The 14869-nt window shown below is 38.6% G+C and overlaps 1 protein-coding gene across 6 annotated transcripts in view; it reads left to right on the top strand.

Annotated features, from left to right (window-relative positions):
* The window catches only part of ubr3 (ubiquitin protein ligase E3 component n-recognin 3), a 345071-nt gene that overhangs the window by 120966 nt on the left and 209236 nt on the right, over positions 1–14869 (top strand). For all 6 annotated transcript variants that reach the window (XM_041201112.1, XM_041201111.1, XM_041201114.1 and 3 more), the window contains 3 exons: positions 6309–6405; positions 10689–10830; positions 11485–11589. In XM_041201112.1, coding sequence (XP_041057046.1) covers positions 6309–6405; positions 10689–10830; positions 11485–11589 — 344 coding nt within the window. The remainder of the gene's footprint in view (positions 1–6308; positions 6406–10688; positions 10831–11484; positions 11590–14869) is intronic.

Raw genomic sequence — 14869 nt, 5'->3', positions numbered from 1 at the left:
TCCAACTCTAAAGGTAGTATCTATTGTACCACATCTTGTGCTTTGTCTTGCAATTCTTTACCATATTTCAAAGACCATATGAGATTAATATGATTTTATTCCTCGCGACCCTATTTGCTATTTCTGCAATCTTAATTGGGATTGCGATCCACATTTTGGGAACTGCTGGTCTAGAAAGATCAAACATTCCCTTGGAACTGTCCAATTTCAAGGGTTCATACTGACCGGGGCTGAAGGGGATGGATTTCCAATGTAACATGGATGATTTTTTTTGTCCCTTTATAGCCTGCTGTTATTTACCTTGGGTGGTACTGATACTATTTTAGGTAGATGGTTCCCACTTACATTATATGGTTAACTTGATGTGCTTTCTGAGGGTAACCTGCGCAACAGATTTAAAAAAAAATTATTTCCTTGAATATGGTTGCCACTGATGAGGTCAGTATTAATTGCCTATTACTAATCTCCAAACCATTGAGAAGGTGCTCATGGGCTGTCTTTTTGAATGACTGCATGTTAGCAGTTTGATACAACTGAGTAGCTTGCTAGGACAAAACCACATTGGTGTGGGACTAGAGTCAAAAAGGCTAGGGAAGGACAATAATGGACCAGTTGAATTTTTACAACAATCTGGCAGCTTCATGGTCTGATGGTTTTACAGATACTGGCTTTTTGTTTCCAGATGTTTTAGACTGAATTAAATTCTCAAAGTGTCACGGTGGGATTAGTCCAGCCTCTGGTTCACTAGTTTATGGTGGGCTCGCTGGAAAATACCGTGAGATTAAAGGGATATTTGCAGGTTTATCCAAAGGAGAATACAAGCCTGGGAAGGCAGACAATCTAATCATGAGAGACTCCATATTCTTTCCCAACACACAGACCACTGACTTTTGCCTATTCCAGTGCTCACCTGGTTAACTTCCCATCTTCCATCTTCCATTAAACCTCAGTTCCAATTTAACATTCTCTTCCTTGAACTTTGCTGAAATCCCTACATGCCTTCCCCTTCCCCTTGCCCCTTCCCCATGCCTTTCCTATCTGATGTCTTTAAAATTATGAAGATATTTGATGGGGTAGATGTAGAAAAGATCCCACCCATGGGACAGTCCAAAGCTAGTGACTATAAATAGAGTTAATAAATCCAATAAGGAATTCAGAAGAAACGTAAACCGGAATGTGGAACTTGTTATAGAATGTGGAGCTCAATGCTATATGGAGCAAATAGCATAGATGCTCAAGGCGAAACTAGATAAGTATGTGAAAGAGAAAAGATTAAAAGGATGTGTTGATAAGATGAGGTGAAGTAAGGTGGGAGGAGGAACATGTGGCCCATATACGTCAACATAGATCTGTGGGCCAGGTGTCATGTTTCAGTGCTGTATATTGCTGTGTAATTGTATGGAATTGCTAACTGCCAAGGCTAGCCTCTTGTGCTTCTCCACTCCCTTTATCCCACCATTAGTAGCCATGCCTACAGCCAATTAATTGCTAATGCCTAGAATTCTCTTTCTAAATCTCTCTCTCAGCTCTTCCTTTATGACCCATTTTAAAACCTCTCTTTCTGACCGAAGCTTTTATTCACCCCTCCTAGTATCTTCTTCTTTGGCTCAGTGGTGATCTTCATTTGATCAAGCTTCTGTGAAGTGCCTTGAGATGATTGTTTCTGATAAGGGTACTATAGAATTGCAAGTTTTTATTGAAAGATGATTTGTTGAGTTCAATGCACAAGTAGTTCGATCTAAATTCATTAGACAATTCAAATTCAAGCCCATCTCAATTGTGTTTTGATGTCTGTGAAGGATTAAGGCTGCCTTATAGATATACTTTTTAGCAGCTTCTGCATACATGGGATACTGTTTGTATAACAATCTATCTGAAGTACACAGGAACATTTGCTTAGAACAAATAATGTTGTGTACCTTGTATAGCAATACAGTAATATGTTTTATCTGCTAGTTGGATGAACTGTGAAACATTAAAACACAATTGAGGTGGGCTAGAACTAGAATTGTCTAATGAATTTTGATCGAACCATTTGTGCATTGAACTCAACAAATCATCTTACAACAATAAAAACTTGCAATTCTATAGCACTCCTTTTATAAAATCATCCCAAGGCACTTCACAGAAGCTTGATCAGACGAAAATCAACACTGAGCCAAAGAAAGAGATATCAGGAGGGATGAATAAAAGCTTCAGTCAGGAAGATTGGTTTTAAAGAGGGTCATAAAGGAAAAGTGATGAGAGACATTTAGAAAGAGAATTCCAGGCATTAGCGATTAATTGGCTGTAGGCATGGCTATTAATGGTGGGGTAAAGAGAGTGGAGAAGAACAAGAGGCTAGCCTTGGCGGTTAGCAATTCCATATGATTACACAGTTGGGTGAGCTGTATTCATTATTCTACAGTTTTAAATGTTTTTAAGGAAAAGGTTATGCTCTACAGCTTGAAAGAGTCTACCGAATCCTAAATTCTGCTTTTAAAGATGAGCTTTCAAGATGTCTAGCTAAAGAGTAGAATGGTTTGAATTTTTAAAAGCTTGCTTGCACTTAATTGTTGGTATTATATAAGTTGTGCAAGAAAATAAATCCTAAATAACAATACAAGGAAAGATTCCAGCCAAATAATGTCCTTTTCTAGTAGAAGGTTACCAAATGAGCAGAAGGATAATGATCAAAATGGATATGTTTATGTACATATATTTAAAAAAGGAAACTGATATCACAGGATTCAGAAAAACATTGATATCACTAATTCTTGCAGTATTGCCTGAACTGTTTAAATTTGTTGGTTAAGATTGCTATCTGTTTAACATTTAACAAGAGATTTAACATCGCTTAATGTTTTTAAGCTTACTTAGTGCTTTCCTCTCTACTCCACGGCACCCTATCATAGAAATTAATCACCAGTGTGGATCATTGTTAGAAACTTTCTTAAAATCAAATATGGAATTATTTTAGTGATTTTATTTTTGGGTTTAGTGAGTGGTCCATAACATGGCAGATTGAATATAATTTGGATAGGTGAGGTTATCTACTTTAGTAGGAGGAACAGAGGTGCAGAGTATTTCTTAAATGGTGAGAGATTGGGAAGTGTTGATATCCAAAGGGACCTCGCTGTCCTTGTTCATAAGCCATTTACCCAAAGAAGGATATACTTAGCATAGAGGGAGTGAATTGGAAGTTTGCCTGACTAACTCCTGGGATGGCAGGACTGACCTATGAGGAGAGATGGAGGAGGCTGGGCCTGTATTCTTTAGGGTTTAGAAGAATGAGAGGTAATCTCATTGAAACTTACAAAATTCTTAATAGGATAGATGCAGGAAGGATGTTCTGAGGCTCTGAAACCAGGGGTCAGCATCTCACAATAAAGAGCAAGCCATTAGGACTGAGGTGAGCAGGAATTCCTTCACTGAGGGTGGCGAATCTTTAGAATTCTCTACCCCAGAGGGCTGTGGAAGCTGAGTCATTGAGTATGTTCAAGACAGAGATCGATAGATTTCTAGATACTAATGACATCAAGGGATATGGGCATAGTGTAAGAAAATGGCCTTGAGGTTGGCGATAAGCCTTGATCTAGTTGAATGGTAGAGCAGGCTTGAAGGGCTGAATGGCCTCCTACCCCCACTCCTACTGCTATGTTCCTATGCACGTTAAATGCATTTACCTTGCCTGTTGTAACTGACAGCTTAGATTAGCATGATATTTCCTTCCAAAATCTAATTTTTTTAAAAGGCTGTGCTTTTTCATGAGCAGGATTTTCAGGTCATCAGGTATGCATGGCAGCTGGGAAATGGCCCACTGCCTGCGATTGGCCCTCGACTGTGATTTCACGCTGGCCGGCCAATTAATTGGCCAGCCATAGTGAGAAGCTCAGCACTGCCAGGGTGGGGGCGGGAGGAGGCTGAGCGCAAAAGTCTGCGCATATGTAGGGGAATGTGCACTGAAAGCTTCCTGAGCTGCCTCAGGGAGCTGAAGAATTTTAAAATCAAAATTAAAGATTTTGAAAATTGGAAAAAAAATGTCCCCACATAGGACTTACTCACATGAACAGAAACATAATAAAAATTATGTGAAAACATTTTTTTAAATTAATGTCGGAAACCTCACCCTGACCTTGGTTGAGGTTTCCTAAAAAATCTAAAGGTCTCTTGGCCAATTCGCCCAACCATAAGGTTAGACAGGCAGCGAAAAATAGTACTTAAAATTAATTGATTAATGGCCTTAATAGGTCTCTTAATTGTCAGGTGTGCTGTTGGCTCTCGTGCACGCCCGCTGACCGAAATATCACACGAGTGTGCCATGACGTTGGGATGCTCGCCCGATGTCATTGCACACTATTTCACACTCGGGCATGTGCCCGCACGTCAAATGGAAAATCCTGTCCCGTGTGTTTTTTAAATGCCAGTTTAATTTACTTTGCAGTTTCACAGCAAAGAAGATGACCAACCAGTTTCAGTGATTAAAGATGTCACTCTTTTTTTCTAATGCTGTCAGCATTTGGAAAAATGCTTTTCTTAAGTTATAATAAAATCCCAGTTTGGGGGATGAAATTTGCCTGACTGCCTCCATAAAGAAACCTACTTATTTTCTTTCTATAGCATTCTTTTCATCACTTAGGCACAAGATGGCAGTATGTACTTTCAGTTCCAAATGTTTCAGTGAACCCCAAATACAAACTAGATTGGTTTGAAAATTCAGTGGCTTATTACTATTTACTATCTGCTGTTGTTAAAAGGTATTTTAATTATTATATGATCTTGTTTTCAAGTCTAGGTAGGGAATTACAAATGAAAACAGAAAATTGTGAAAATGCTCAGCAGATTGGGTACCGTGTGGATAGAGAGAAACAAACTTCTGGAAAGTCATTGACCTTAAATGTTAACTCTGTTGCTCTCTCCACAGATGCTGCTTGATCTGCAGAGTATTAACACTATTTCCTGTATTTATTTCAGATTTCCAGCATCTGCAACATTTTGCTTTTGTATTAGGGAATTAAAAATTCCCCAACTTTGCAGAGAATATGGACATTTCTTGGATAGCTAAGAAACATTAAGTGTTGAGATTTAAATGTGATGTGTGGTACTTTGATGCGCAGAAAGGACTGCGATTTTGTATCCTTGCCTTCAGGAAAGGGAGAGTTAATGACTTGGCAAGTGGAAGAAAGCAATTGTATAGGCATTGGTCCTGTTTCTACAAATGTAGTTGTCAGCTTCACAAATGGATAAATTATTTACTGCAAGCATCTGTCTCGATTGCTGCAATAAACTAGTATTACCAATGCAAACTCCAGGATGTATTTTTCCATTTGAAAAAAGACTTCCATTCCTTTGAACATATTTTGCCTGATAGTATACATTTAAAAACACTTTTTGGCACTTAGTTGCACAGAATAATTTTTTTCTGCTTTTTATTAAATGTGTACCAGATTATCGACAGTATTCTGATTTGCTATTTACAGTTTATTGGATAAAATGTTTTTAAGAAGTCACTTTTGTTTTTGGTGAACTTTACACTGTGTACAAAATGGCAGTGTGCAAGTCTAGCTTTTTTTAATAAGGGTTTTTGTATGAAATCATTCTGTACAGCATAGAAAGTACAAGTGACTAGGTTATTCTATACCAGAGCTTTTGTTTCTCATCACACTGTCCTTTCTAGTTAGTCTATTCTTCTGTATTTATTAAAATTGACAGTAGCACACATCTGCTTAATGGGAAGGTCAATTTAAAAGAAACATTTGTTCAAGGATTGTTTTTCATTTTCCTCCCCCGGCTCCATTGTACTGAGTTTACTTGAGGGAAGATTGTTTGAAGGGAGCAATCAGTTCAACAGAGATATGTTCTGTGCACTTTTTGGTTAATATTCTTTGATTTGTTCCATGTTTATGCAAGAAATACACTGCAGAGACAGCTACTCTTTTCTGTAGCAACTGAAAAGGTCATGTGGAATACTACAGTTGAAGCTTCATGTTGCCCTGACCTGCAGAGTTCTTTATCAGACAGCATTGTCTTTATAATATAATAAACAGAAGTTCGGAGATATATATACCTTCACTTGTTCCACTGGTACCCCAGTACTATTTCATTAGATCGTCCTGTGCTCTTAAGAACAGTGAAAGTTATGGTGGTGAGGCACCTGTTCTTGTTACTGTTGTCCCTGTTCATACCTCATTGGTGTGGCACATAATATACAGAAGTACACTTATTTTAAAAAGTATTTAAATTTAATGTATTTAAAACATTGTACCATATATTCTGTTCTGCAATCAAGTTAGCAACTCTGCACTGTTTTGTTTTCATCCTTTTATTAGCTGATATTTGGAATCAAGAGTTTGACCCTATTATGGTGATTCTAAGAACCGTATATCGCAGAGATGTTCAGTCTGCAATGGATAGATACATGGGATTGTAAGTATCTTTTAAATCTGCCTGTACATTCAGAACTGTGAAACTTTCAATAAACTGCGTTAGCCAGTTTCACTAACAATCTTTGCAATGTTTTGTTTCTGGTTGAAAATTTTAATACATTTTCTTTTAATAAGCTTATATTTCCAGATTTGTATCAAAGCTGTATTCACATTATGAAATGTGTTCTATGCATACTGAAGAGATGTTGCTGCGTGACATAATCTATTAATAGCAATATGCTAATTATAGAGCAGATTGTACTTTTGCCAATATGATGTAATGTTTTAATTCATTGTCTCAGATTACTCCTTTAATGACCATTACTAGTGATGGAGCTATAAGCAGGTCACCCTCATCTGTGTAGCTCAAAATTTTCTCTTCAGACATAACCCAAGTTTCAAAGAACAAATTCTGTAGTTGTAGAATAAGCTTGTAGTACTTATGTTTGCAGTGATCTTGTTGATGGAAGGGTCAGATTTTTAGTGGCAAAACTGCTCTGTATTGAATGCCGTACTTTTCAAATTGCTTGTAGTGAGCAATACTAATTGGTTGTGCTCATATTCCTGAAAAGATAGAGGAGCACAGTTTCCCCTTTGTGCTGTAGAGCACCTTTCAGCACCCTTTGATCAGCTACCTTTCTTTTATTCTTGACTTTACGCTTTTTGAAAAAAAAAGTTTTACAGATCATCCTTGATTTAATCCCAGGCTGATGCTTTGAGCAGAGTGCTGCTCTGTAAAGTGTCACTGTGTAGTTGTATTAAATAAACGTGCATCAGTGACTGCAAGTTTAAATAGCTGATAGATGAGCTTTAGTAATATAAAATACCTAAACAATCAACTGGGTGCATAGTTGTTAAATCAGGAATTGTACATTAGGTATTAAAATTGCTAGTCAGAATTTCTCAGCTGTTCAGTTGTGCTGCTCATTGGCACTTGGTAAGAATCTTAGCAGCATTTTGTGAAGCTGAAGTAAAGACGTTAAAATTTGGAAATACACAGCAGGTCAGTCAGTGGACACTTATAAAGAGTTGAGACAAATTATGCCATTTTGGGTGTGTGCACTTTATCAGAACAAAATTATATCTGGCAGAGCTCTTTCTATAGCAGAGGAACAGCATGCCTGAATTGAAGAGATCAAAACAAAGAAAATGGCTCTAGCAACTGTTGCTTCCTGTATCCCCAAACAAGGACATTGCTAAGTGATTGAAAGTTTTAGCTTCTTTTACAAGGTCTCCCCAAAGCACAGGTTAATTAATTTCTCTGGACAGCAGTAGAGTGGCCATAGTAAGGAAATTTTGTCCCACAACGTTCAGAACCAAATGCTTTCACATGGCATAAAAGTGATATCTTTAGGCCCGGAAAGACTCAAGATTGTACCGCTTAATCCTCATTAGAACTGGAAACTCCTGAGACATTTTGAGTCTAAGGGTTATTCTGAAGAAACTGTTGATGGAGTGCATTAGAAATTAATTGCCTTGATAAAATGTACCAGAAATTATTTGCAGTAATTTCCCAATTTGGGCTTATGTCAGCATCCACGTTATTTGCAAAGACATTTTTTCATAGCATGGGCCTTCCTCTCACATTGCAACCAAATACAACCAATATTTGTGCAATTGGCTCATTGGCCTTGAGGCAACCATCATGAATTCACATGAGACCAAATTCTTAGCTGTCAAGGACACTCCAGGCTACAGGCATGCTGGGTAATTTCTCCATAAGCATTGAATCAATACTGCTGTAAGTGATTGCCTCATTTCCACTAGTCCTTTTAAGGACTCAGTAACTTGAATGCTTGTGTTTCTGGAATTGCAAAGATTACTGCTAAATCTAGTGGTCATACCAAGGAAAGTTTTTTGAGAAGTTCAGAAACATGTGAGCCCAAATCTTCTGGTTTCCGGATTGTGCAACCCAAGGTGTGTGTCGGGACCCCACTGAAATTGTGCCACTCTACTCACCTGCACCCTAGCCACTTTCCTCACCTGCCCTAGACACCTTCCTCACCCACCTAGCCACTTACCTACATATTACACCCAGTCACTCATTCCTTTGTACACTCATTCACTAACACACTGAAAAGCTGTTTAAATGTCCCAAAGCTTTTCTGTATGTTAGTGAACACTTGCCAGAATACGGCACCTAGTGCAGTAAAAAAGGGGGTGAGGCTTGTCTTCTGCCTGATGATCCAGCACTACGAGGAAGCGGTTCGATGGAAGAGTGTTCTGAAGAAGCTGGGATTGGAAGACCTGGCCACAAATGTGGAGCTCCATTGTGGCGCAGGAAGTAGGAGTGGAACGGCAACCCAATGGCAATTGCTGCTCCTGGGAAGAGCCAGGCTGTGATCCCAGGGTCGATAGCTATTTTCAGAGTACTATATGGAAAACGCTTAGGCAGTGCTGAGGAGAGAAGTTTAACGACCAGGAAAAATAGATGTATATGCTCCTTGGAGGTCATGCAAACAGTGTATCTGTGACCTCATTCGTTGCATAATACTCAAAAAAAAATGAGATATGACCGATGTCATTGCTGGATGTTGAAAGGAGCCCACTGCATAAAAGATTAGAGTTGCATTGATGATTTTGGTCACATAATGCCAGGAGGTCCTGGTGCCGGGCTACAATTTTTACTTGAGCAGGTAGTTCAGTTATTGCATTCTGTTAGAATTGGAGCCAGCTAATGCACTGCTCCTCTGTAAAGTTGAGGTAGGAAATATCGCCCCTTCACACCTTTAAGATGTAAGGCCACCTCCGCCCTGTACTACTTCAGGGGAGGCGGTGGCATAGTGGTATTGTCACTGGACTGGTAATCGGAGACCCAGGGAAATGCTCTGGGCACCCGGGTTTGAATCCTGCCTTGGGATGTGAAGGTGGTGGAATTTGAATTCAATAAAAAATTTCTGGAATTAAAAGCCTGATGATGACCATGAAACCATTGTCGATTGTTGTAAAAACCCATCTGGTTGACTAATGCCCATTAGGAAAGGAAATCTGCCGGCCTTACCTGGTCTGGCCTACATGTGACTCCAGACCCACAGCAATGTGGTTGACTCTCAAATGCCCTCTGAACAAGGGCAATTAAGAATGGGCAATAAATGTTGGCCCATCCAGTGACACCCACATCCTGTGAACTAATTTAAAAAAAAACTTTTCTTGCAGCCTGTGCAATTTTCTCCATGTTGTTGTCCCAAAAACAGACCAGGCAATATACCCATTTTTTAAACAGTCTTGGAAAGAAAATCTCAAATCAAGCACTGGTAAATTATTGCAAGTAGTGCCAGATTCATCGTTGATAAAGGCGCACAACAATGTTGAAATTATATGCCCTTCTCTCAGAACAGCAAGATGAACTAAGAATTGACTGCCTATAGAAGCTGCTCTGTAAATTAACAAATAGTGTGTGCTCTTCTGATAGTGACTGATGCTTCTCTTAAGAGGCAAAAGTGTATTTCTTCAGGGGTGTAGACCAAGTCATGTAGGTTTAGTTGCCTGCATCTTGGCACAGAAAGCAGACTTGTACTTTGGTTAGCTTTGATTCCTCTAAAGAACAAGTTCTCATAAAGCCACTGAATTCTGAATTTCACCACCACACATTGAGCTTATTGCACATTTTGTTTATAATGAAGAGATCACAAACTAGAAGGTATTTTATTGAAGAATTATTTTCCTCCTGAAATTTGCTTTTGTTAGGTGACAATTGGGACAACCCTTTAGTTCTGTATATATGTTTATTTAAAAGTTACATGGAAAGCTTGCACTGATAGTTTCTAATGCTTCTTTGCCAATTCGGATTTATTTTTGCATTAAAGCCTAATAGCTAACAATAAAAATGTATTTGACTTGAACGAGGATCCATGAAAAATTCAGATGGTCTCTAAAGGGTTATAACAAGAATTTTGCCAGCAAATGTCACTCGAACACTTTTCGTAATGCCTTTCTGAATCAGGCCGTTGAGATTCATGATGTATAGCCTGCCACTTTGACCAAATATTACATAGTTTTCACACTGAAACAATATAATTGTAAATTGAATGGTTGTTTCCCTGAGGCAAAAAGAGATAGTTCAAGGCAGGTTAAAAACACAGTTCTGTATTCTGTATCCTGCACATTTCTAATAGACATTTGCTAACATGTTAGTTGAGTGTTTTTTATTCGTGACGGAATTAAAAAATAAAGTTAAATATGCTTTCCTACTTTTCCTTGCCTAAGTATAATTTCTAGTGGTTTATGTATATATATTCTCCATTTGCTAATGTTATATGATTCCATTTCTATTCCTTTTGACAGCCTAAAGCAGACTGGAAAATTCTGTGGTAACCCATGGCCACCGTATCGTGAGAGGGCACCTTTAAATCCCAGTTACAAAGGTCTAATGCGAATATTGCACTGTAAAACTTTGCACATTGTGCTATTTACTCTTCTTTACAAGGTAAAGCATAGGGTCGCAAATATATTGTATTCCATTCTAACTAGGCAGGTTCATAACATTGAACTTCATGAGGACACACTGTAATCATGGGATATTAACTGAATATAAATTACATTTTTCCACTGACTCTACAAATCTTGACCATTCTAATCAATGTCTGTCCAATCCTAAAGAAAAAGTTCAATTTCTGATCGATATTGTCAAACAATAACTATAACGACAAGTTACAAATGCATGTTTTTGCATTCAAACATTGCAGAAAAATATGGACCAGGTTTACCCAATTAAGCAAAGTAATTGTAGTCTTAATTTCTACAGATATTTGCTTTGCTGAATGCGAGTAGATAAATTTTATTGCATCGGAGTCATTATCCTTATTTTTGGCTATTTGTTGTAAATTGCTGTCCTGTAACAATACAGTGCTCCACTTTGATTTATTTGTATTTTTTTTAAATTTCTTAATTTATTCAGTGAGATATATGTTTCAATGGAGTAGATTTTCAGAGTGCAGTAAATATGAAATAGCATTCAGTATTCTTTAAAATGGAGAAATCTTCACCCATCTTGCTGATATTTTAGTGTTTCTGGATCTATTTCTTATATTGAAATATATTGAAAAGGAGTGAGTACTAGGATTGTGATTTATTTTTATAGATATCGATGGATCACCAGAATATGTCTGAACATATACTATGTATGGCATTATACTTGATCGAACTGGGTCTAGACAACTTACCAGAAGATACAGTTGAGGAAGAGGTGGGTGAAATACCTGGACAAAATACATTAGCTTTAGATAAACTTCATGGAAATGAAGCACATCAGAGTACTAACCCTGAATAAGTCAAATATATTTTTTCCATAACACGCACTGTTGGAAATCTTTAACTTTTGAGCAGATAAATACAAGTAAAGATGATTTTCTGACTCTGTTATTGAAATATATGAGCACGTATAAAATGGCTGGTAGGAAAAGACCAACAGGTCCATCTAGCCTGTCCCTTACAGTCATAGTAAATTACATGTGCTGGGACTCTAAAACTGATACAACTTAGTTGAATAATGCTTAATTTATTGCTGAAAAAAGAGTTTTTTTGGCAAAGCTTCTAATGCCAATATGATAGTAGATATGTAAGCCATATATCCTAAAGACTGGCAGATCATATCGAACAGCATGTCCCTTCTGCAGTTTGCAATGGGCAAAGATGCAGACTGTACCCAACCAGTCCCTGCTTGCAAAACTCAAAACTTAGACACTGAGGAGTGTCCAACATTAGATGTGATTATGGATTGAACAGCATTTGCTTAAAATAAGCCTGTGTGCTAAGAGCAATGCCGACAACCAATTTAAGATTGGCAGTCAGCCTCGCAGTGTGGAACATTTACGTGTACTAGAAGCTACATATATTAATACACAGGGCCCTATTCTTTGCACACAAAAAGAACATGTTCACACATTGCACCTCTTTCAGCTAAACAAAATAAGTGACAGCCATTTGCTGGTTCATTCTTCAGGGCAATGCGTTGACCAATCAGAGTCAAGCTGCCTGGTTTAAATATCAAACAATGCTTGTCAGTTAACTGTCAGTCACTATCAACTGGTGCATTCTCCATGGCAATGTCTCTACCAATCAGAGCCCACTTGCCAACCAATCAGCACACTCTCCTCATGAAGTATAAATTGTTCCCTTTACATTTGGCATTCTTGCGAATTGTCCTTGAGTACAGGACAGAAAAGTATTTTTTTTCAGCAAAACTCAAGTTCTGTACTACCAAACGACTGCTAATGCTTAATTTAAATTTATTGATGGCTAAGAAATCTAAATATTAAAATTGTAGCTTTTTTTTGTGTTTTGCTTTGACTCCCCCAGTTTATTTTCTAATTTAATTTCATAATGGTGAAATCTCCTTGTCAATCAGAATTTCCTGGCGGAGCTGATAGAGCTTCCAAGCTGTGACCATTAGCTTTCTGAAACTTGCAGAATTAAGATACACAATCCATCAAGGTGGCTTCTTCCCACTCTCTCTTCCTGTGAAGAAATACATGGTCTCCTCCCAGTATCCCTACACAGCTAAGATCAGTAATTCAATAACTTGGAGGATTATAGACATGAGCCTATGTTCTGACACTCTTGTATTCCAGTATGCTGCCTTTGTACCAACTATAGCTAAGCAATCATGAATACGGGTATTGACATAGTTATGATCGTGACGAGCTGTTGGCTATGCTTGAACTGTGGCATGACCAATTTGTTGATGTAATTACAAATTTTCTCTAAATATTAATTTCATTGAATGGGCCTCTCTCCCTCCTCTTCTCTTTCCCCCCCCCCCCCCATGATTTGGGAGCTGGTGGGTTTTCTGTGCATTGTTCTGGCAGAAGTGAATCTCCAGGAACAAGCCATATTTTACTTGCAGTAAGTTGCATTGTACTTAACATAGTAGTGAATTATGCCAAAGTTTCTTTGGAATGCTGAACATAGATGAATGATTTGCAGACTAAAGAACATGGTGCCTTTTATTTCTAAATAATGATATGAAACACAATATAGTTAAATGCTAAGAGTAGAATATACATAAACATGAAATGGAAAAGTTTGTAATGGGCAGTTACTTGAGGTAAAAATAGCTCTAGCTTGAATATAAGAATCTCTATAGCGAATGCGTCCTTAAACGGATATGGCGAACAACTATTTTAGCCATTCACCACTAGATCTGGCTGGACCACATTAAGGGCCATCATGTTTCGCACTCATCTGCGAAAATTGCTCAGTATTCTACGATCATCTTGGAATCCAATGGTAATTCCTGACTTCCTTTCTCTGCTGCAAACTATACTCTTAAACCCCTATCCCATGTCCCCTCCACCCTTCCCTTCAACAACAAGTGAGAGGAGCTCATAAATTTCCTTGTCACTAAGATTGAGCCCATCTGATCAGCTGCCTCTGCCACTTCCCTCTCACCTAGCTTACCTCCCCTTTCCTAGCCCTTAACTTGTATTTTTATCTCCTATCTGCCCTCATGTCCTCTCTGACCTTGTCCTGTCCATGAAAGACACCACCTGGTCTCTCCGCTCTTCCCAATAAATTACTGATTGCCCAACTTCCCTTCCAGGCTCCCATGTTAGCTAACATTGTTAATAGTCCTCTCTCCTCAGGGACTGTGCCTATCTCCTTCAAATATGCATCATCATTCCCTGCTCTCCTTTAAACCTGCCATAATTGCTCCCCTCTCTCCTTAAAATCTTTCATCATCGCTCCCCTCCTCAAAAACCAAGTCTTGATCCGTCTGTGCTTGCAAACTACTGCCCCAACTCCATAATCCTTTTCTTCTCAAATTCTTGAGCATGAGGTGACTCCCAAATCCACGCCATCTTTACCGGAACTCCATGTTTTAATCCCTCCAGTCAGATACCCTGGAAACCACCACCCGCCCCCAGCTCTGAAACAGCTCTTCTTCCCTGAGCATATCATTTGTCAGAGTCACATAGTAAATTAACTCCCCTAGTCTTTCTTGACATATCTGCAGCCTTTGCCACAGTTGACCACACCATCTCCTCCATTGCCTCTCTACCCCATCCTCCAGGGTGGGACTGCTTGCATGTGTTCCCATTCTTATATACCTAATCATAGCCAGAGAATCACCTGCAAGGGATTCTCTTCCCACTATTGCACAGGGCTATTATTTCTCATCTACATGCTGCTGCTCGGCAATATCATACAAAAAGCCGGTGTCAACATGTACTCTAACAACATACAGCTCTACAAACCTACCACCTTTCTTGACCCCCCCACCATTGCTATCTCTAAACTGTCAGACTGCTTGTCCAACTGACATCCAGTACTGACTGAATAAAAGTTTCCCCAAAGTTAAAATATTGGACAAGATTGAAGCTATTGTCTTTGGTCCCTGCCACAAATTCTGCCCCCTAGCCACTGACTATATCACTTTCCCTGGTCTGAGGCTGAACTAGACTGTTTGCAAACTTGTTGTCATATTTGATCCTAAGATGAGCTTCTGATCACATCACCAAAACTGC

This window comes from Carcharodon carcharias, chromosome 12 (assembly GCF_017639515.1).
Source record: "Carcharodon carcharias isolate sCarCar2 chromosome 12, sCarCar2.pri, whole genome shotgun sequence".
NCBI lineage: Eukaryota > Metazoa > Chordata > Chondrichthyes > Lamniformes > Lamnidae > Carcharodon > Carcharodon carcharias.
This window is presented reverse-complemented; position numbering and strand designations above follow the sequence as displayed.